This window comes from Mercenaria mercenaria, chromosome 5 (genome assembly GCF_021730395.1).
Source record: "Mercenaria mercenaria strain notata chromosome 5, MADL_Memer_1, whole genome shotgun sequence".
In the NCBI taxonomy this organism is placed as follows: Eukaryota; Metazoa; Mollusca; class Bivalvia; order Venerida; family Veneridae; genus Mercenaria; species Mercenaria mercenaria.
This window is the reverse complement of record NC_069365.1, coordinates 82083148-82106728: the sequence shown is the minus strand read 5'-3', so window position 1 is coordinate 82106728 and position 23581 is coordinate 82083148. Positions and strand designations below refer to the sequence as shown.

The window sequence follows — 23581 nt, the reverse complement described above, 5'->3', positions numbered from 1 at the left end:
CTCTTTACCAATGTCTAATAATGACGGTATTACTATTGATTAAACACACATAAAATGTGCATATTTATCGATGCATATTGATTAAACACTCTTCCATTTCTGTTAACTAATACATCGCTATTTTCAAAATCTTATTCGATTTTGTTGAAATCGCCAAATGTTGTGAAGGCAACAGTAATGGTTAAAAAATATTGGCCAAGTATCAGGTCTATCATTAAAAAGTTAAATATTTGATATGTGTATATCGTAACTAATTTTGTGCACGATAAATATTCTTTTTGTTTCCAGTGAATGACAGATTATTAACCCTTACTCTGCTAAATTTCTAAAATGGACTGGTCTGTCATTCAGTTTGGGCAGTACCATTTATTATTAGAAGGGGTATTCACTGAATTTACTGACTGAATAGCGAAAAGTGCAGACCATGATCTGACTGCACGAATGTGCAGGCTGCTCTTTGTCTGCACTGGTCGCAAAGGAAGATTCACTTGCCGCCAACAGGCTAAATGTTAAGTCATCTGATGTGTGTTTAAAATGGCCAAACTAGGCAGTATCAATATAAGGTGACTAATACAAGCAGTGCCACTACAAATAGACGAATATATATGCCATATTTATACAAAGAGACCCGAATATGCCGTGTCAATATAAGAGAAAAAATAAATTTACGAGTGCGTCATTGTACATAAATATGTAAGTATCTAATATAACTAAAAGCATAAGCATATTCGAATATAAAAATAATATGATAAAAACATATGAAGCTTATCATGTCTTTGCGTAAACGCTTTGATACAAAAAGTGTCGGGAAGCCTGAATCATCATTTTGCCAGTGCAAACGTATGCCACTTTGTTCAATACATTCTGACAAAAACATTACAATGCATTGGAAATGAACAAAAGGAGTAAAGCAATTTTTTCTCTCATTCTCTTATCCCTATTTAGACAATGCTACATTAACACATTGCAACAGCTGAAACAAACAACTGCACATCAATAAACAACTGCGCATTTGAATTGTTGCAATTTTGTCTCAACAGTTGTGGGAAGTGAGCATTTTGACGCTGACATTACATGGAAGTAGACGTATTTAAAAATGAGAAGTTTTATCTGGATAAATGTAAGTTACTTTTTGTAGGATCTTAGGGGTCTTTATGTTATGAAAACATAGTTATGATTAATGTTTAGATTATCATAATCATAAAAATATATTATTAAAATTTCCTCATCCATTTTGATATCAAAATAAACAGTTTACGGATTTTTTTTTTCAAATTTTGTAAACAGGTAAGATTTTTTCGTTTCGAAAGAACTTTCTTTCCAAAAAATTTGAACACATTTCTATTTTAAATAATCTAATCTAATCTCATTTTAGAGTTAACTATAAAATTGAAAAACAATTAACATCTTGTTAAAATTTATATTTTTGTTCATGAATCTAAATTTTAGTTTTGATAATTTATCGCTAGGAACGAACTTTAAATAGATTAAGCACATGTTAAACGGCAGATTATAAATAAATTGAAATAGGATTTAAAAGAATTTACGAGTGACACATTTCGGGTAAATCGTGCTATCTAATAATTTTGGGAACTTATGAAGCATAACATGGGCTCGAAGAAATTTGAATGTTCACTCCGTCATTACCTTTAAGGGGTGTTTCCCCACTTTGACCAGAACATTTATTGTTCTAAATGATTTCTGTGAATAGTAGTAGGGAATAGAAAACTAAGAATGATGCATAATTTAAAACGTATTTGTTTGGCATTGTCCGTATAAATGTTAGTGTATTCAAAATACATAATGATATACATAAAAGTTAACTAGTCTTAGACTAGCAGACAATAGAATGTGTATTTACCTTAATTTTGCTGGCATGATATAGAGGCTTTGATATGATAATGTACCTGGTACATGTAGCCTATCCCCTTAGATAATTGGTGTCTTTCAAACTGTGTCCGATAAATTTAACCGAGGTGCGTGCTACAAGTTATGTTACTTCTTTTAAACATTAAATAAAAGTTTTATTACAGGAATAAGTTAAAAATTGTCTAAATGTTTACATCCAACATGCTTATTGGAATAAAAATAAAATCCTCAATATACGCATACCCGTTCGAGACCTCTCATTCCGATACATTTTACAAGTGTCTTAATCAGATTAATACCACCGTTTGGTAGAATAATGATTATTCAATAAATTTTAAAGATGTACGAGCGTTTTATTTTCAGGATATCTGCTATTTTGAAAAAAAAAATATTCAAATACTTCTTTCGAACAAAAATGCCAAAATTTAATGGTTTAATAATCAAAGTATGGCTTATAATGTACCATTTGACCAAGCATATTCCACATGTCGTGATTTTTTTTTTGTTCGATCACCCATTTTCGCCTGGCATTTTCCTTAATTATTGTAAGATGTACAAAAGGGTAGGGGTCTGTAATTTATCTACTAAAGTAGATAAGGTTTGGTTCTGATATTTTTTCTGACTGATATATATATAATTATAAGCTAAAACTGAAATAAAAGTTTTCAACAGGGCACTTTATATTACCTAGTAAGAAGTATAAATTAAAACAAAAAGAACAAAATATTTCGAACTTCATCAGGTTTTAAAAGTTTGTTTTTCTCATTAAAGCGGCAAAATATTTTTAAGTATTAACGGCAGATATTTTTTGGAGATTTAGTACATTTTTCCATTGAAAATAAAGTGGGTCGGGTAATTACGTCAGCAAATAAAAGTGGAATAGATTTGCTAGTGACATTTATACTTAATATATAAATAAATAAATAGATAAATATTGATATCACCCTGTATTGATAGTAACCTGTAAGACATGAAATCCCAAACCATACCTGTGCTGTTTCTGCTATTGTTTGTCTTAGAAACTAATATTCTTTAAGCTCAAAGAGTATAAAAAATTCTTATTCTGTATCCTGAATGAGGAATTCGTATGAAAATCTGTACATGCTTGTCCCTGCTCATACTGTTACTACTGAAATGCCGACTACTCTTATATTAGTATAATATACCATTCTATTCTTCGTAATATTGAGCCAAGTAAATCGACTGAGGTAAAGTCTAATGCAATGAAAGAATAAGCAAAATACTCCAAAATTGGGCATGATGGTATTAACTAACGGGTCACAAGTGGCGGATGTTGACGTCTGTAGTTCCGCAATTCATATTTTCGCGTCGTATATTTGATGTTTCATGAGTATCAGTTGTGCTAATATGTTCGAATGTCAAGAATACGGAATCAAGACAGCTCACCTTTCCACTGAGATGTCGGTTCGTATTTTGCATAATGATATCCCCAGTGTAATGTCTGCTATTTCTTCACACGAGGTTTAAACTAAAACCATTTCAAAATAAATAGAGCTAACTTCTCATAAACAAGATAAAAGAAAGAAATTGTAACAATGACAATGATAAAAACAAATATATGTAGGATAATCAAGAAGTCATTAAATATCATAAAAATCAAGACCTTAAGCAATTTAACATGTTCCTTGCTGCAAGCTAACAACCTCATAGCGCTTTGTGTAATAAAGTAATATCATTATTATCAAACAATGTCCATGAAAGTAATACCAGCTTATGATATTATCTTCTAAGTTATCATGGTTGTGAAGCTGCTCGCAGTCATCCTTACACAAAATGCAACTTCTTCCCCATCAAAACATTTTTTGCATGGTTATTATAGAATTTACTACCTTTTGTGCAGTTGTATGACTGATATAATCGAATAAAAGTTATTCGCACCACCATTCCACGGACAATTTTTGTGCACCATAATTTTTCTAAAATCTATTACTTCGGAATTATTTTACAAAAGTTTGCCATTTGTGGAAGTAGCCATTTTCCTTTATGGATGTTTAAAATAAGTTAAAGTTTCATTTTCATATTTGTAAGAAAAATATGAAAATACAGAAATGTTATCAACTGAATAATGCTCAAGCAGTAAACTAAATTGTATTAGTATGTAGTGTTAACACATAATATAATTATTGAGAATTATAGTACCACATACTTTGCTTTAATTATGTTACCATTTAACTTGATGAGGCACTGGGGAGGCTTGTATCTTGTGACAGAATGACTTAAATGAGACGATTTGGAAGTTAGAAGGATTCAGGTTACCATGGAATTTTAATATTAGAAACAATACGCTCATTTGATGATTTAGAGTTTACTCCGCATGCAGTGCAAGTTATATGGCGCCGAAAAGAATTTTGGTTTCTCATCTCATTTACATCGAATAAAAGGATGAGGTATGGAATCAAACCTCTTATGTCAATCGCAGTCACAGAGATTCAGCAAAACTAAGTGTCCAGACACAATAAGTTACCTCCTACGATCGTAAAAGCGAAAGACTGTATCATATGCGAATATGAAACAATATTGGATGGAAGATCATGTAAATAACGAGAACGCAAGGCAGTGAATGTATTGGGGTCCATTTCTATTCAAAATATTTAATTGGTTTGGTATGATGGGAGATGACGAATCGTGCAGTGTCCACCAGGACAGCTAGTCTCGTCTCAGTCACAGTCCTGCAAGAGGACTATGATCAGGGTTAAAGTATGGGAATAATGCATACGGCTAGCACAAAAGGTTTACTGAAATTGTGAAAGGTGATTAAATCTAAAAGATCACAGTCACCAAAGCCACTAAATTAACAGTAATCATGTTTGTTTGGACATCTTGACGAGGGGATTATCTCGCTTCAAAACACGACACATATCGAAATAATAAAACCTTTTTCGCAAAATGTTGTATGTATCATATTGCTAAATATAGAACGATTTTCGTCTGAAAAAGCTATAGTGGTGTCCAAAGCGTTAGTTCTTTTATATTTTTTGTTAAGAGCTCCGAGCGATGAATATATTAAACAATTTAATTTCATCTAGATACAAATGATCTGTAATAGTTTTTGTTAAACATCCTTCTAAAGTACTTTTGAAAAGCTTGAAATATTGCTGAATAGAAATGTTAGAGTTTGTGGTTGGATCTTGGTTTCGTAAACCTAAACACCGAAGATCTTTTCGTAAATCTGTCGTAAATCTTATGTCAAGCAATTTTATTATCTTGTCAACGATAACACTATGATAAGCATCAATCTAAAGTAAACTCCTGTGGACATTTCATCATTTGCAAGAAAGTAACAACTGCTTATATTATCCTCGTTTCTATGTAACAAAACCCTTTCTAGATTAAAGTAAACAAACAAACATCTGTAAGAAGATATTTTTAAAGCAGCAAAATAATGGAAAGCTAACTGTTTCACCTGAATTTAACATAAATTTTAAAGCCTTATGGAACTATAGTCAATACAATCTGTAGCTTTAGTCAGGCTATTGAAATTCAATGCAAAATAAAAGAAATTTAGCTGTATTTAATATGATACGCATTTAAACAATATTTTTTTTTTTATTTCTTATATAAAATGATTCTGAATTAAAGAGACATCTATGGATATAATGTATGTTTTACTGTTCGCTTGCCAACTCACTGATGGCATAGACAGTACAATGAATTAATCATTAAAGAATTACATAGAAAATAGTGGATAATCATTCGGCTTTTATTAATGAAATACTGGTTGTTTATAAATGCTCTCTTGCAAGACTATGTGAGTTAGGAAGGTCGCACTAACTCCAGTTCTCAAACAGAAAGTCTGTCAATACCTATTTACGTGTGTTTAATATGAATATTGAAAACAAAATGAAACAAAGATATTGATTAAGAAGAAAGAGATAACTAGATTCGGATTCGAAAAATAACAACAGCTGCTTCTTGTTAAAGCATGTGCAAAAACATATTTATATACAATACATGTAGGTTTACGATTGAACACATTGTGAGTTAAAAAGGATGCAAGAAAGTCACAAAAAGTAAAGGATCTGATCGAATCTACTAGATAATCAGTTATGCAACACCTCAAGGTGCCTCTCAAAAGAACTGAAAATATCACAACTCTGAGTCTTTAAGGTCGGAGAGCATTATACAGCCGCCTTCTTGAAACCGAGTGTTCTGTTATTTTGCTATGTCTTAGTTAATACTAAAAACAAACTGTTTGCTTGTAGATTGTATCTAAACATGTTCATATTCTGAACTTGTTTGAAAGTAAAGAAAATATTTTTTTTTGAGAGAAGTTCCAGCAATTTATTTACAATCAGATATTTCTTCATTACTATTTCCATCTTCTTGTAGCAATAGTATGCTTCCTTCAGTTTATTTTTTGAATGAAGCTTCCTTTTTGTGATCAAAACCGGTTTATGAAATGCGCAGCGATTCTTTTGATTGAATGCATGTCAAATAACGTCTGCTTCGAAGACTTGAAAGTACAGAGAAAATATGTCAGCCATTTGGGAAATTTTATGTTTTATGGCGGATAGGGCTGCATACATTTGCCTCAGGAATTGTCAAGCATATAATATTTATAAAGAAGAATATAATATTCGAAGCAGTATAGAATATGCGTCCAACATAATAGAGAGTTTGAGATTTCAACCTTCGCCTTCCCCTTCAATGTCTCTCATATATATTTGGGGTAAAACGTCACGGATATTCATGTATTTTATTTTTATCAGACGTTGCTACTAAAGTTTTACTTGTAATATCAAGTAAACTTAAGACTTCTCTTTATTACTATGTGAAATAAAAGCTTAGTTTCAGGATTTCTGCTTATTAAGTTATTCGATTATCCATATGCATAATTAGACTAAATTTGATGCGAAACACTATCGATAAGTATAAGAATAATGAAGTTTTGTATGGCTAATGATTTTAACTGAATACATTGAACTGAACCTGGAAGTATGAAGTTGTCAACTGATTTTGAGAAACATTGAGATTTTGTTCAAACTTTAACTTCTACGGCATATTTGTGTCCCTAGGCGGTATCGATTATACAAGATGGGCCTTTTTGTCGTATGAAGTGAAGTTTTGAACGTCCGAAGATGTGATATCACGAAAGTCAAAACTTCAGTCTTTTTACATCTACTCTGTCTACATATTCGGCATCAAAAACTGAAATCTGGATAGAGTGGAACATTTTAGTTTCACTTCCAAATAAAATCAATCCGTTTCTGTCGGACCCTTCCTGGATCTGCACATGCTTTACTTATGAAATAGTATATTCAAACAAAGACGTGTATATGCCCACATGTTATTTTGTGCGACAATTTTCGTCTCCACCTAACATATCTTGACTGTTTCGCTAAACAATTGGTGACTTGGCACCATTATATTGTGCTGTCTAAGAGTGTCGTGGTGCCAAAACGTATGATATCACGAGAGTATCTTACATTTGTTTCAAATCGCTTGTTAAATGTATTCATAAATTGTGTATATGTTATCAACATACTCTCTTAAAAGGTTAGATTTTCATCAGGTACATTGTTTATGAGAGTCTACAAGTAAAACGTCTTTTAAGGAATTCGATGTACAAAGTAGCGATTCAAAGTGAAAAAAAACCTTTAAGAAAAACTATGGAATACTAGTTAACAGCATGACGGATGAATCTGTCCTTTATATTTTATGGTCATGCCTTTTGTGTTTGCTTTATCGCATATATTTAACTTAACTTCAAAGTATATCGAGAAATGCATTTGTAATAGCTGGTGTCCCATGTTTTTGTTTAAAAATATTAACTGTATTATCTTTCAAGAACACCATCAACAATAGAATACGTTGATATGATTATTAGCTCGACTTTTCGAAGAAAAAGTAGAGCTACTGCACTCGCCCCGGTGTTGGCGCCGGCGTCGGCGTCGGCGTTGGTTAAAGTTTTTGATAGAGTCAAATATCTCTGTTGCTATCAAAGCTACTGACTTGAAACTTAAAATGGTTATTTACTATCAAAGTCTACACCAGGAGAAACAATTCCCGTAACTCTGATTTGAATTTCGACAGAATTATGCCCCTTTTTAACTTAGAATATTTTGTTAAAATTTTTGATAAAGTCAAATATCTCTGTTTCTATTAAAGCTTTTGACTTGAAACTCAAAATGGTTATTTACTATCAAAGTTTACACCAGGAGATGAAATTCCTATAACTCTGATTTGAATTTTGACAGAGTTATGTCCCTTTCTAACTTGGAATATTTTTAATGGCAAAGCTAACTCAGTCAAGCACTGAAAAAAGAAACGAGCGAGTTGTCTTACGGACAGCTCTTGTCATTTTTATTTCCTCTCATGTATGATTTACAATCGCATTGTATACTGACATCATTTTACATAAAACCTAAATGTTCGGAGCAACACCGACGAGTTTTTACATTGTTCACATTGTTTCGTTTTTTTTTTTTTTTTTGTTTCTTTTTTGTTGTTGTTGTTGTTGTTTTTTTTTATCGTAATCGCACTCATATCCATGCGATGATTATATTAATTGAAATGTTTTTATTTAATTTTCTTTTTTAAAACCTCTTGTAAAAGTCCTGCCCTTTTGGACAATTGATATCAAAATGCACAAAAAAAAAACGATCATAATAACGGATAAATTGAATGGGCGGATTAAAAGAAGTAAGGTTCATTCTCAAGGAATTTTAATCGAACTTCGACTTCATACGCTAACTTCGCAAGAGACGTTGAAGGGAAAGGCGAAGGTTGAAATCTCAAACTCTCTAATGTCACAAAACTGACTTTACGATGAAACGATGACAATTTGAAGCTTTGTGAATTGGTATGACTGATAGAGATACTGCATAAGAATAAAAATAACAAATTTAGTATATAATATGTGGAACATTTGTAGAAATGTTCGAAAATGAAATCTATACTTTTTTCGGTACAAGTATTGTCCATAAATAAGTTTCTGGATCAGCATCAGGTTTGTGAGACTTGCAATGTTATTGTGTTATTTTCAGTGCTGATTGATTAAAACTGAACACTAAGAATTATAAAGAATAAAATACTAAAACAATCAAATAAAATGGTGAAAATGTTTTGGTTTCAATCAAATCATTGATGTTTACAAAAGCTCCCTTGCAAGACGGTATGGGTTTTAGGAACGTAAATCAAACATGATTTCTGTGAATGAATATCTATTTACGTGCCTTGAACCTAATTCAAATGGCGGCTTAACATGTAGAAAATAAACAAATGTGAAGAAACTAAAAGGTTCAAAAGATTTTAAAAGCTGATTATGTTTGAGGCATTATTCTATACTTACAATACTTGATGGTTTATACCTTAATTGCGCGGTCATGGGTTATCTTTGAGGCTAGGTAGTGTAAATCAAAATGGTAAGAATAATAGTTTCTTTCGAGGAAACACATACATGAGGAAGAATTGACCTCAGGACCGATATGACAGAAAATCAATATCAGGGGAGACAACAGCAATACGGTATCAGTAAGGTGACCGTTATTAACGATCTTTATTGCCTCCATGTATTGTCACCTGGATGATTAGCGTGTTATTTCAATTTCAAATGTGGCGTATTTAAAAACTGAAATATTTTAAAAGGCAACGTTATATTGAAAAGAGATTAATCAACGTAATTTATATTCTCGCAAATAACATTTATTATGAAGATAATAATAATAATAATAATAATAATAATGAATCAATAATCACCTGGATGATTCGTGTGTCATTTCAATTTCAAATATAATAAAAGAGGAGGTTTTTCATAAGAAATAAAACAAGCATATTGACACTTCAGTTACAAACTATGTAAAAGATGAAATCAAATTATAATTATTGTTTCACAAAAACAACATAAATATGTAATTGCTTTATGATCGCAGTATTATAGCATACCAAAAAGTCTTCGTCTTATTTAAGAAGATAATATTTTTAAAAAAGCGCATTGTAGGAATTTTGAAATATAATAATGTTTAGTTGTTAATAGATATAGCTCATTTTTACATTTAAAAAGTTGTATACTTAGTAATAATTTATTGCAACTGTTCATAGTTCTAGCATAATATTATTTACATTGTGTAGAACAAATATCATATGTAACATTATTTTTTTATCAAAAACCCTTATGTACTTATCAATCTTGAAGAATATTGAGCTTGACATTACAATATCAGTGTTTACAATTACATACATACCTTGCGTATTTCTTAAATACAACATTCTGGACATAGACTGCTTCAGTAAATCATACAGTCTTTTTTTCTAAGTTTTGTTGTTATTCCTAGTTCATTCAGTTTCTGTTTGATGTCATTTACTCTGTTCCTTTTAGAGTATTAGTATCCATCTTGAAACTAAATCATTCGAAAATAAGGGTACGTTTGCAAAAGTCACACTTGGTCAAATTTGTCTTTTTCTCTTTTGGCAATCAGCTAGTGCATGTATTTGGCCGTATACAGGCAGACATTACAGATATATAAAAATATGTCAGCTCATATTTCACCAATGTATGCAAACTAAATTTAAATGGCATTATAATTATATCTTGCAATTAAAAATACCTACCCTTAATTTATACACATTTATACCCTTATCAGTGGTATATATGTCTGTGTTGTTTTAACACTCCTTATTTAATGGTAATTGGCAAGTTTTATTACAGGTCCAAATAAAGGATATAAGCGTGATTCATAAAACATTTCATTATTTCCATTAGATTTAATTTAATAAGCTTACTGTCTTGAAATGGGTTTCATGTAAAACAGTTTTGAATTTTATATACAATAATTGACTTGTTCAATCATTTATAAAAATATTATTAAAATTATCTCTGTCTTAAATCAAAACACTTTATAAACATTTTGTCACTGTTTTTTGTTTCCTTTATGTTTTTATGTTTATCTAGTGGTTGCCATGATATTGTTTAGTTTTCATGAAAACCCTAATTATTGCGAAAGTATTCATGAATACTAATAGTTTCGAGGTGTAAGTTTCATGTATTTAATTAGCGATATTGTATCTACATTACGAAAACATTCTTGTGAATCAAAATCCTCCGGATATAATCTCCATTTTTAACTTGACCAAGGCGGACCTTGATAGATAGATAGATGGATGGGTGGGTCGGTGGGTGGTTGGTCGGGCGGACGGACGAACGGACTGATCGATAGATGGATGGATGGATGGAGAGAGGGAGGGAGGGACGGACGCACGCACGCACGCACGCACGCGCGGGCGGACGGACGGACGGATAGATATTAAAAATAGATAGATAGATAGATAGATAGATAGATAGATAAATGTTTGGTCTTTGGGTTTAGTTATGTGTACTGAGTCTATTGTCACCACTGAATGATATGAAAAGTACAAATAAGATGGTTTAAGCGTTTAGGGTAAAAAAGATAATAGCCCAAAAAAGCAGTTAGTCATAGTTTGAAATAAGCTTTTTTTAAAAATTTAGTGTAAAACTGATGCAGACGGGGAAAAGTGATTCTTAAAATATTGGACTTTTATTCTCAAATACTTTTAATGTATACATTGATATTTATATTATTGTCGGACTCTCTGATGACAACAATACAACACATTTTGGTATATTTGGTCTTTTTCAATAATACTTATGTTTATACTGAATTGTAAGTTCTATCAAAAGTGTGCGTTCCAACCAAAACGAAACTCATGTTCTAATGTATTACAGTACAAGCATTTTCTTTTAAATTGACTTGTTTTTAAAAGTTGAATAAAGTATCACTTTTCTATGTTTCGGCAGGACAAGCTTACATATTTGTGACATTCCACAACTCGTTGAATAAAATTCGCATTTTATCATTTATTTAGCTCGTTTAATAAATTCAATATGAAAGACAATATATGTTATATCCCCTTTTAAAATAATGCGCTTGTATCATTCACGAGAGATTGCTTCTTTCTCATGTTGTTTTTAAACTATGAAGATTTGTATTAAGCGTTGTTTTTTTTGTTGTTGTTTTTTTTTCAGATTGCGTGTACGTTAGCGATTGTTGCTCCGCTTTCTGAAGCTGTGTGCGGGGAAAATAACCGAACAAATTGTACATTACACACCGAAGTTTGTATACATTTCCTAAGTATCAATTATTGAACCATCCATAAACGTACAAGCACTCAACATAACGTTATGTACCTCAGTTCTGTCGAAGAATACATTTTATTTACTATATTTTAGTGTGTGCTATGTATAATATCGGACCAGACAATTTTTAAGATATTATTGAAACTGTTATTATGTTCAATATGTTTAACATTAATTAACAGTTAAGACAGGCGGATTTGTCTGATGCTTAAGCTCACATGCAGGCATACTCTTATATGATAATATCCTTTCTTGTAAACAAACTGTTGCTTTTATTCACGTTTTTGTTGGGATTAACGTCGCATCAACGCATCGGTCGTCAAGGAAGAGCCCAGGTGCCTCTCCGTGCATTATTTCTTCACGGGGGGTGGTGGGGGGGGGGGGGTGTACCTGGGTATTAACACGGACCTTCAGTTAACTAGATGGATGACTTTCTCACATAAAGAATTCAAAGCCAGAGTTAGGCGCAATCCAATTTCGGTGAGAGACAAATGATCTTAACCACTCGGCCACAGAGGCACCTGATGAAACTTTGCTATGGTAAGTTGCGATGCGATGCGATAAAGAACTGTGTTTTTGAACGGGACATGCCCCGATTGATATTCATCCCTGTCTTGTTTTATATAGCTGTGTGTATTAGGTAATTCCTTGGTAATTAAATTTTTTCATTTGACTTTTATAACTATTTTATACATTTTGTTCATGTGTAAATTGGCCTGAGGTGCAAGTGTTGGGTTACCTAATAGCCTCTTGTCAGTAGACCGCAAAATCCAAAATTCAATGCTTTTATTTCGTTTGGCTACGCTTTATGATTCTAAAAGAATATTTCTAAGAAGAATATATTGGTATTGACTGACGCTGATATGAAACAATTGTAATCACGAGTACTTATCTGCAGATCTACTGACAAAGTGTCTTCAAGGTATCCAGTCCACAAATAGATAACTTTTCGATGCCAGGTGACACAATGTTTTTCTGACATTATTTGAAAAAGTTGTATCTACTGAGCAACAATAAGAAAATAAGATGACCATGAAAATATTCACGAATCACTACAGTCTTTTTGACTGCAAAGTAACTGGATTTCTATGGAAGTATCATATAAAACTAAAACAAACTCTTTGTATAACTTTTTTTCATGTTATATATATATATATATATATATATATATATCTTTTCTCTGAAGACAATATATTTCAAATAATACCAAAATTATATGAGCTTACCAGACATCAATATTTGATATATCTAACAGCACTGTTAAAGAGAACTTCCTTAATTTTGGACCGGATACCTTAAAGGCATTTTCCAAATGATATTTAGCGTCGAATTGAATAAGGAGCCCAAACTGAACACGTTGTTATATTAGCAAAATGAATAAAACCGCCTTACACGTACTTAAATGGAGAAAAATAGCCTAAAATTGACAAATGAGCCGTGCCATGAGAAAACCAACATAGTGGCTTTGCGACTAGCATGGATCCAGACCAGCCTTGTGCATCCGTGCAGTTTGGTCAGGATCCATGTTGTTCGCTTTCAAAGCCTATTGCAATTAGAGAAATCATTAACGAACAGCATGGATCCTGACTAGACTGCGCGGATGCGCAGGCTGGTCTGGATCCATGCTGGTCGCAAAGCCACTATGTTGGTTTTATCGTGGCGCGGCTCAAATACAATTTTGTGTTGATTTGAATTGCTAGTGAATCAAGCTAGGCCCTTCTGCGATAGTGAAACTTTCAACATTAATAATATATCATAGCTGCTATGTCTTAACAACAGATACAAGATCTATTTTAGCACAGCTGTATTTAGATACAAATATAAAATCCACCAAAAGCATTGTCAACAATCTGAAGAAGGTGTAGTGTGCAAAACTAGAAAAGAACTTGATACATTTGTTGTACAATGTTTTGTATATTGTAACGATAATTATTTCAGTGTCTCACTGTCGTATTCATTGGAATTAGCTTTTATTTGATCATTTAACATAGATGTAAGAATATATACAAGTTCAAAATAGACATTATAAATCAAAACTATAAAATCAAAGAATTGCTTGACGATGTTTGTGTTTGTGTAAAGATGTTTAGTATCGGCAATGTATATTACTTTCTATATTGAAATATGTGAAGTGTTGCTATTAATTTTCAGTGCGGTGCAAAGGAGGCTTGTATGACGCCACAAAACGGCCTATCGCAATGCTATGCGTGTAAGTTACATTGAAATAACATTTACATATTTTTTTTCATATCTCTTAACATATATTTTCATATAGCTTTGGAATTTCAATTGTCTCAGTCGAAAGTTATCGTAAAGTTACTGAAAATCTCCAAACCTCATTTAAAAGAAGTTTGCAGAAACATTTTTTGAGCGAGTCATTTGAAAATATTTTCAAATAATCTAATAATAATGAACAGGTTTTAGCTTACTGTCATTCAAATGTTGGTTTCTGTCAAAAGTCACTAAAGTGGAAACTTGAACAAAATATTTGAAGTATTCGCAAAGTCCTATAATATTACGTATATAATGGCTCTTTCATCAATATTCCATCAGTATTCCGCACTATATATCTTCGGAAGTAGGGAAAATAGTTTGGCCTGGCAAACCATGTGTGAAATTTGTATAAGTTCTGGTGCTAGTTAACAGTTATCAAGTTTGGTTGTCTTCTTATTATTTGTTTTGATAAAAGCACACTTGACAATGTTAAAGTAGGACGATGACGTAAAAAACTGACAAATTTCAAAGGATAATTTTTCAGAAGTTTGGATAAGACATATCATAAAACGATTGGCAAACCAATATCGACCAAGTGTAAAATTTTGTTTATCATCATGAATTGGTAAAAACGATATAAACGCGTGTACATACAAATATCAATTTGTCTTCGAAAATGAGCTCTTTTTATTGAAGGTCCCTGCAACGAAAAAAGTCAATGTGAATTCATTCCGAACAAAGGCAGGCAATGGCAATGTAACTGTGGAAGCAGCGGTTTCAGTGGAAGAGTTTGCGATTGCCCACCGATACCGCCCTTAGGTAATTATAAATGCTAGACGTAGCCATAAAGTGTCAATCTTGCATATCAAAATTTGTATAAAACACCATTTAGAAATACAAATGTATCATGCGAATAGTTTTTTGCAGCAGCTTCGTCGTCCTAAGAAACAACATACAGAACGTAATTAGCGCAGACAGATTTAAATAACATAATATGAATATTTCAATCAATATTTCAAAAAACAAATAACATCGAAAAAATATTTATTAGAAATTATATCAGAGTTTGAGAGCTGGACATAAGGTATCCAATCCATAAATAAACACTATATAGCAACGCTATCAAAATATATCAAATGTATTTGTTCGGTAAGCTCAAACATGTATAATTTTGGTATCATTTGAACGTTATTGCCTTCTGAAAAGAAAATATGTATAAGATGGTAAAATATGTTAAAATAGAATTTATTTATTTACATTATATTTATTTTACTTGATATTTGTCATTGATATTTCAACAGAAATCCGATTCTAACAATTGTAAGATTTATCATTTAGTAGTCAAAAATGACTGTAGTGATGCGTGCATATTATTTATAGTTACATGTACTATTTCTTGTTCAGCAGTGTGAGACACAACTCTTTCAGATAGAAATGTTATCTACTTGTGGATCTGATACCTTAACTGCCAAAACTGTGATACAAGCTTTGGATGTTATCGCAAAGTCCCATTAGTTATTAAATACATGTACCCGTTATTATATCTCTGATATCTGGGCTGGTCGTTTCACGTGCCTTTGTTAAGTAAGTGATTACCCAACGGCCCCGCAGCTTTATTCCGTATATCTCGACTTCTCTCCGCAGCCCCGCGGAGCAACTATCTTAAATCTCAGGTTTTAACGTAGGCGAACGAGAAAAAATGACAACTAAGTCATTTAAATATCGGAGTAAACCTGCAAAAACACGATAATTAGCTAGCGACCTAACCACTTTACGTCTTAAATCTCGACTTTTCTCACGAGACCCATCAATCAAACATCTTAAATATTGTGTTTTGACACTAATCAGTGTGTTTTCATATTTTCGCTCTGTGGCCCCGCTAGTATGTCTCTTAAATCCCGACATTTCGCCCGCGCTTCCCTCTGTTTCGCGAGTTTCCGACCTGCGACCTCATCGTTTTACATTTTCAATTTCAACTGTTACTCCGCAACCTTTCTAATAGCTCAATAGTCCAAAGAGGTGTTCAATAGAAGCTGTCTAAAGAGATACATATATATATACGTATATATCAGATCTTGTTACTGCCTAGCTAGGTTAGCGTGCTAGTTTTGCTGTTCAGTAGTTTGACAGGAAAGTAATAACAATAAATAAAATAAGAAGGATGCAGATATGTGTAAATGTACGGACAATTCTTGTCTTTACAGTTTTCTCATATAACTGTCATGAATCATTATATATATAAGCTATCAAGGACGTATATGTGTACGACTTCAGCCATTCAAAGGGCAACAGTTATACTCGATAGCTTAACGCCTGTGATGTAAATGAACCTGAATCTTCAATTACAGCTTCTTAACACAGGTGAAAGGCTTAAAGTTTCTGAAGATAATTGACGTTTTCATAACAGGACTTACTAAATCTGCTCATGATATAGTATGCAAAATGATCGTTTGAATCTTACAATAGATATGTACAACACAGAACGAAGTGTCTGTTTTTTACATAAGGTAATTATAACCAAAACATATTTCATACCATGCATGCTTGGCTAAGATTTCGGTCTGACATTTTTTCATAAGAAGTTGAAAATATTACTATAATAACACTGACTAAAGTCTTCCCATATCAATTAAGACTGGCTTTTGATATGCTATATTGTACAGTCTTAGTGGAGTGGTATTGTTCATAGTATGACCAAACTAGATTATTATGTAAAATTTAAAACAGAATTTAAATATGAAAAGATATGCTATATTGTTCAGTCTTAGTGGAGTGGTATTGTTCATAGTATGACCAAACTAGATTATTATGTAAAATTTAAAACAGAATTTAAATATGAAAAGTATCTTTATTTTATTGAAAATGATTATTTGAGAAAACTTTTTACTTGTTTCAAATTATTAGCTCATTCACTAGCTATAGAAACTGGGAGATATGTAGGAACTGATAGAATAAATAGTGTGTCGAAATTGCAATTATAATGTTGTTGAGTCGGAGTATCACTTCTTAATGACTTGTCAAAAATATTCTAATATCCGCACCAAATTTTTGCCACGCATTTCGTGGCCAAATGTCAATTTATCTAACTGTCTGATGAGTTTGTAAATATTTGTAAATACTTTAAAGAGGCATATAGTGTGAGAAATGCAGAGGTGTAAATGTATAATTAATAATTATGATAACTGTTTATGTAGTATTACCTTGTTCTGTCCATACTGTCGCCGTAAGTACGTACTATTAAACAGATATAACATCCGTATAACATATACTTAATATGTCATGTATGATTACATATCTATTTTATCAGTATTTTTTCTGTTCATTAGCCAAAGGCAAGTTATTGTCGATGTTTTGCTAATAAAATGTTGTTGTTATTGTTGTTGTAATAAAGTCTCAGAAAGTTACGTACATTTACCTATGTTCTTACCAAGCCGTCATAGGTTTCAGCTCTTCATTTTAGGATTGTTGTTTGTTTTTTAATTAATTGTTTTAGATATATTCATTAAATACATGCCTTATGCAAGAGATAGTATTTATGCCTAGAAAGCAGTGTTTTTAGGAAATATCTGTTTTTAATTATACATTAAAACAACACAAATGGCAAACAACAAAATGCCTTTACAATTAAGCCGTACTAACACAAAAAATACACTGAAATTTATTAATCCCTGACTGTGTGGCACAAAGCGATATTTGAAAAGCGGTAACATGCAAAACTTATTCTTTTGCTTTTTAGGATGCAGTGCATTTGTTGATTCGTTTTTGACTCTCCCTTATGCACATTTCTACCACCAGGAAACGTCAAGAGCTAACTATGAAACAGATGAAACAGCCTGCGAAAACATTTGCAAAGACGATGCTGACTGTGCCCTTTTTAGTTATTTTGATTACAACTGCACGATATACGGACGTGAAACAATGGCTCATTTGGGACGTTTAACACCAGTAGCCAATGGTGATTATCGACTGCATTTAAGAGTTTGCGCACCTTAACTTGAGAAACTGTAACATATATACAAATTAGAAAATATGAAACGTAAGAAACTACATAAAAGACAGAATTTAGAAATTTGTTAAATAATTTAGTCCTCATAATGATTGGTTAACGATATCAGTCCTAAAAGTATATACATTAAAACAATAAGCGGCGATTTATTTCTTACTTTCAAGTTGTACTTGCACGTACACAAAATAATTTTACATACATTGGTAATGACGTGTATGAGCGTCCATAAGTGGCAGTATCCCAGAAGGAGTTTTCTCCATTCCCCCTCCTGACCATGGAAAGCATAAAATGGTTACAATTGATGTTACGATTCTTTTTAACGTACCGTGATTTATCTCTCGTATCTTTGTTAATGAAGAAATATCTAAAGACAAAAAATATATGCTACAAGTATGTGTAACTTTAAACACTATTAATATAATAATATTAACAAAAACGTATAAATCTTGCTTGAAATAATTAATGCTTTATCTCCCGGTTTGTAATTTTCTTTCATAATATTATAATTGCATTTCGTAATTAACCTACCTGACATTACTGTAAGGATAATTCCGTTCGGCACGTCTTTTAACCCGCTCTGTAACCGGAAGGTAAAAAAACTTTCGGCGCAAACAAATCGGACTTTTTTGTGCTCGTTTTTATTTATTGTTAATGTTTCGTGTTTGAGGATAGAAAGTGTTAGTGTTTCGTGTCTGAGGATGACCAAGTTAGAGGTCAAACGTTCTCGGACGGATACTGCCTTCGAAGATAAACACATTTCGGACGCGTCTTATTCAGAAACGAATTCCGGTACGTCATCCACTAGTAATAAAGGTAAACTTCGTTCTCGCTATGACGTTTTAGAAGCGGAATGGAATGAAAAATTTGACAATAAGAACGGTCGTTCGAATAGTTTGGACATTAATATCGCTAATGCCAACAAGACTGGGGAAGGTCTAGCAGATTTGATTAAGGGATTGAAATCTGGCGGTCAGTGTCTCCAGTTTCTTCCCCGTCACACAGACAGGATGATTTCTCGTCATACAGACAGAAAAATCAGTCTCTGTCACACAGACAGAAAAAGAAAGTTTCGTCACACAGACAGAAACATTTTTCAGGTCACTCTGGAGGTAGTGAGTCGTGTGCTTCATCAAATACCACCTCGGTAAATGATGATGCGCTGTCAATACAGTCTAACAATGACAATATGTTCTCAAGAGAATTTCCTGATGACTATCAGCAGTTGTCACAAACAAACAAGCAAACAAAAGGTGTTTGTACGACTTGCTTGGCGAAGATGCTACGGTCAAAAATAGTCGAACAAGAGGGCATTCAACTTGATGCTTCTCAAAAGGAAGTGATAGAAAACAGTTTTATGTCAAAGACACCTAGATATTTGTCTTCATTTGCGGAAGAAAACTTTGAACTTTTTCCAGTTGTCGAAGAAACAGATGAATTTCTTCGGGTGCCACCACTAGAGTCCCTTATTGAAAGTTGTTTAGTTAAGCGGCATGGTTTCCTTCGGTAAATCTCGTTCTAGGTCTTTAGTGACTCAGCCTTGTAAAAAAATGGAATAAATAGCATATAAAGGTCAACAAGCTGCTAGGCTGGGCATCGTGATGACTACCTATGTACAACAGAGTCTTGTGACATTACTTAGCAGTTTCAATATGATTCCTTTGACAAAGATAAAGCTATGAAACAAGTCAAGGATATATTTGCAATGACAACTAAATCCCTAGATCAGATGGGTAGTTCTGATGCTTTCCATTCGTCGTACTGTAGCCATGACGGATTCTGAACTCTTTGAATTAGACGATTCTATTAAGTTGGCAGATTTGGTTTTGACAAGGTATGTATCATAGCAAACATCCGGATATTCCTGTTGGGGGTCGACTGTCTCATTTTCTACCAGCATGGGATCATATTATTCAAGACAAATGGGTACTAGATGTAATAATAAACGGTAACGAACTGGAGTTTTTGAAAAGAACCTTTCTTTCGGGCATCAAAACAGCAAAGCTGCCTTCAAACCATATTCCATTCATAAAAGAAGAAATAGACAAGCTTTTACAAACAAATGTCATTCAAAGAGTAAAAATGAACAATGCAAAAGAAGGTTTTTACAGCACATTATTACTTGTCCCAAAGAGAAATGGGGACATGAGACCCGTCATCAACCTGAAACCATTCAACAGGTATCTCCGGAAATTACATTTCAAAATGAAGACAGTTCAAAAAGTTTTGCATTTAGTAGAAAATGGCAGCTGGAGTGAGTATAAATCTAGATCTGAAAGATGCATATTTTCACATAAAAATGTACAAACAACACAGAAAATACCTTCGGTTTTCCTTTCAAAACAACATCTGTCAATTTCGAGCTCTCTGCTTCGGACAAACTTCAGCTTCCGAGAGTTCTACTAAAATACTTTCGACAGTGACAGCATATTTGCGCAAACATGCGATAATACTGTCAAATTATCTGGACGACTGGCTTGCACTGAAACAAAGCAAAGAAAAGTTTTTACAGGACAGAACTGTATTTCTCAGTGCACTTTTTCAACTAGGGTTCATGATCAACAAAACCAAATCTCAACTGAGTCCTGTTTAGAATCCAACATATATATAGGCTGCCTATTTCTACTAAACCATGGATTAATGTACCCTACTCCAGAGAGACTAGTAAACTTGAAAGAGGCAGTTTTTAAATAGTATAATGCAGGGGCAAACAACTGCAAGACATTTCCTTATTCTATTGAGTTGGATAGCATCTTCCCTAGAACCCAATGCACGACTGTTCACTTCATTTGTTGAACAACTGAACAACAGGAGTCCCTTCAGAAGGGCTTTGTCATACCAGATTCCTGTTACAACAGACCTGGTGAAACATTTAGAATGGTGGTTACAGGATCAGAACATTTTGAGGGGTCGCTCACTAGCGACAGATTTCTTTCCAGTCACAATTACGACAGATGCAAGCTCGACATGGGGTTGGGGTGGTCACATGTATCGTTGTACAGAGCAAGGCCGTTGGTCTCCGATAGAGAGGTTGCTACATATAAATTGTCTAGAAATGAAAGCTGTAATTCGTACAGTAGAACAATTCTTGCCAAAATTACAGAATCAGAATATTCTGATCAGATCAGACAGCACGAGTGTTATCCAGTACATAAACAAACAAGGAGTACCAAATCTCAACAGTTGTAGCGCCTGACCTGGGAGCTATGGAATTTAGCTGTACAGAACAATATCAAGCTGAAAGCAGTCTTTGTAAAGTTGAGTTTTAACACTCTAACAGATGCCTTGAGTCAGAACTTCGTCCGAGAAACCGAGTGGTGCTTGAACAAAACAGTTGTGTTACAGATTTTAAACACTCTGGGGACACCTCAGATAGATTTATTTGCAACTGCACAAAACAAACAAACACCAGTGTTTAGTTCTTGGACTGAACATCATCCGGCATTTGCAGTGGATGCCCTGTCAATATCCTGGATGAACATGTTTGCTTATGCATTCCTCCCAGTCCAGTTGATTCCCTGGAATTGTCACATCTTCAGTGTCAAACTAATTGCAGACTAATCTTGATTGCCCCCTGTCGGCCAAGACTGTTTTGGTTTCCCCAGCTGTTACAATTACTGATTGCAAAACCAGTCAAACTACCGTGCAGGAAAGACATGTTGTTTCAAGGGGTGAACAGTCTTGTACATCCAAATCCACAAACTGTCAGTCTGACTGAATGGCTGTTATCGTTAGAAACTTTTATCGAAAGGTTTTTAAAAACACACTAGAACTTTACTGGAGAACAGGAACCCAGAAAGATTATCGCTGCAAATTCAGATTGTCCAGTAGTTGGTGTAGTCAACAAAAGCTTGATCTGTATGCGGCAACTTTAACAGATTTCTTGTCTTCTCCATTTTTTGACAAAGGTTTAAAATATAGGACAATTAATGGGTACAGATCCTTGTTATCTTCAGTTTTACCCTCAACTGAGGGAAAACTGTAGGTCAGCATCCTTGTATTATTCGTCTGCTTAAAGGCATTTTCAATCAAAGACCTCCTGTAAAAAAAACACTAATACCCGAATGGGATTTACCTCTCGTTTTAGGTTGTTTGAGACGGGCTCCATTCGAACCTAGGAAGGAAGTTGCTTTGAAATCCGTTACCTGGAAAACCTGCTTTTGATCGTTTCACCACTTTCCAGAGATGCAGTGATCTAAAGTCCTTACAGCTAGGTGGCAAACAAAAAGTGCAGAACATAATATACATAATTTGTCTTAAATTATGTTATAATTATATCCCTTACAGTACTTAAACTTTTCTGAACAGAACCATAGAAATAAAACAATGTTTTGATAGATGGAAACGAGTCTTAATTTCAGCTACCTTACCTATAGATTTATCCCCCTTCAATCATAAATCATAACGATGGAGTATGTAACTGTCTCACAGACTGTTCTTCTGTATTTCAGTATCATAGGGAGCCACTGCAATTATTTAAACAATAAGCAACATTCTGGATGCTTTGTTAATAATTTACCGCATTATTTTGATATTTATGCCCTAACTTTGACTTTTTATCAAATTTTCTACTCGTATCTGAAAACAAAGACAGGATACAAGCCCTTTCCTTGAGATGGCTGACTTATCTCCTACATTATAGAGAATATGGGCAGGATTATTAATGTATATATTGTGTTTGTTGCTAGAGGTAAAAAGATAAATATTAAGTGTATATTTTAAAGAATAAAATCATTTGAAAAAATACAAAATGGCTGTCAAAATGGCCGCCAAAATGGAAAATCCCTATGATTTGCATTAGACACTCTAAATGGCAGGTTTTCCTACTGTACATGATTACTTCCAATAATTGAAAATGTTTATAACACTTTAGATGTTTCTTTAGTAATTTTGTAACAAAGAGGTGATGAAATGGATGCTCTTATTCAAAAGCATTACAATTTGAACACAGTATATATATAACGTGGTATGATTTGTGAACAGTTTGCTACAAATAACAGTAAGGATACACTCAAGGACTATAAACGCCCCATCTATGCATTTGTAAAATTTGATTCAAGAAGATAATTGTTATGCATATGCATAATAGATAAAAGTATAATGGTGGAAATTTGGCTGTGCTAAACGAAGCGTGATTACAGTTCACGAAGCTCATATTCGGATAAGATTTATTGTCTTGCCTACTGGTGATATTTCTGCAAACTTTTCAAAGATATCATAAATCAAAAATTGCTCAACCACTAAGCTCTAAGCAGCTCAACCCCTTTCTGGATGCGGTATTGATGCCAAACTAAGTGGCACTGGAAATGAAGATGAATTCTAGACAAACTAGGAGGTGTAAATGGGATGATAACAATGTCTTTGGAGATTCTGTCAGTTTA

The 23581-nt window shown here is 33.2% G+C and overlaps 2 protein-coding genes across 4 annotated transcripts in view; both read left to right on the top strand.

Moving 5' to 3' along the window:
- Positions 1 to 23581, top strand: part of LOC123558573 (ATP-binding cassette sub-family E member 1-like) — a 145148-nt gene that overhangs the window by 19803 nt on the left and 101764 nt on the right. The gene's annotated exons all lie outside the window — the stretch shown is intronic.
- Positions 964 to 22545, top strand: LOC123557776 (uncharacterized). 3 transcript variants are annotated; one of them, XM_045349462.2, is made up of 5 exons: positions 964 to 1120; positions 11873 to 11959; positions 14135 to 14192; positions 14894 to 15016; positions 22288 to 22545. In XM_045349462.2, the coding sequence occupies exons 1-5, from the start codon at positions 1097 to 1099 to the stop codon at positions 22362 to 22364; spliced, it is 369 nt and encodes a 122-aa protein (XP_045205397.1). In that variant the 5' UTR covers positions 964 to 1096; the 3' UTR covers positions 22365 to 22545. The 3 variants fall into 3 exon arrangements, with proteins under 3 accessions (XP_045205397.1, XP_045205398.1, XP_045205396.1); XM_045349463.1 differs by lacking the exon at positions 22288 to 22545 and adding an exon at positions 17993 to 18348 and having other exon boundaries at positions 965 to 1120; XM_045349461.1 differs by lacking the exon at positions 22288 to 22545 and adding an exon at positions 17934 to 18348 and having other exon boundaries at positions 966 to 1120.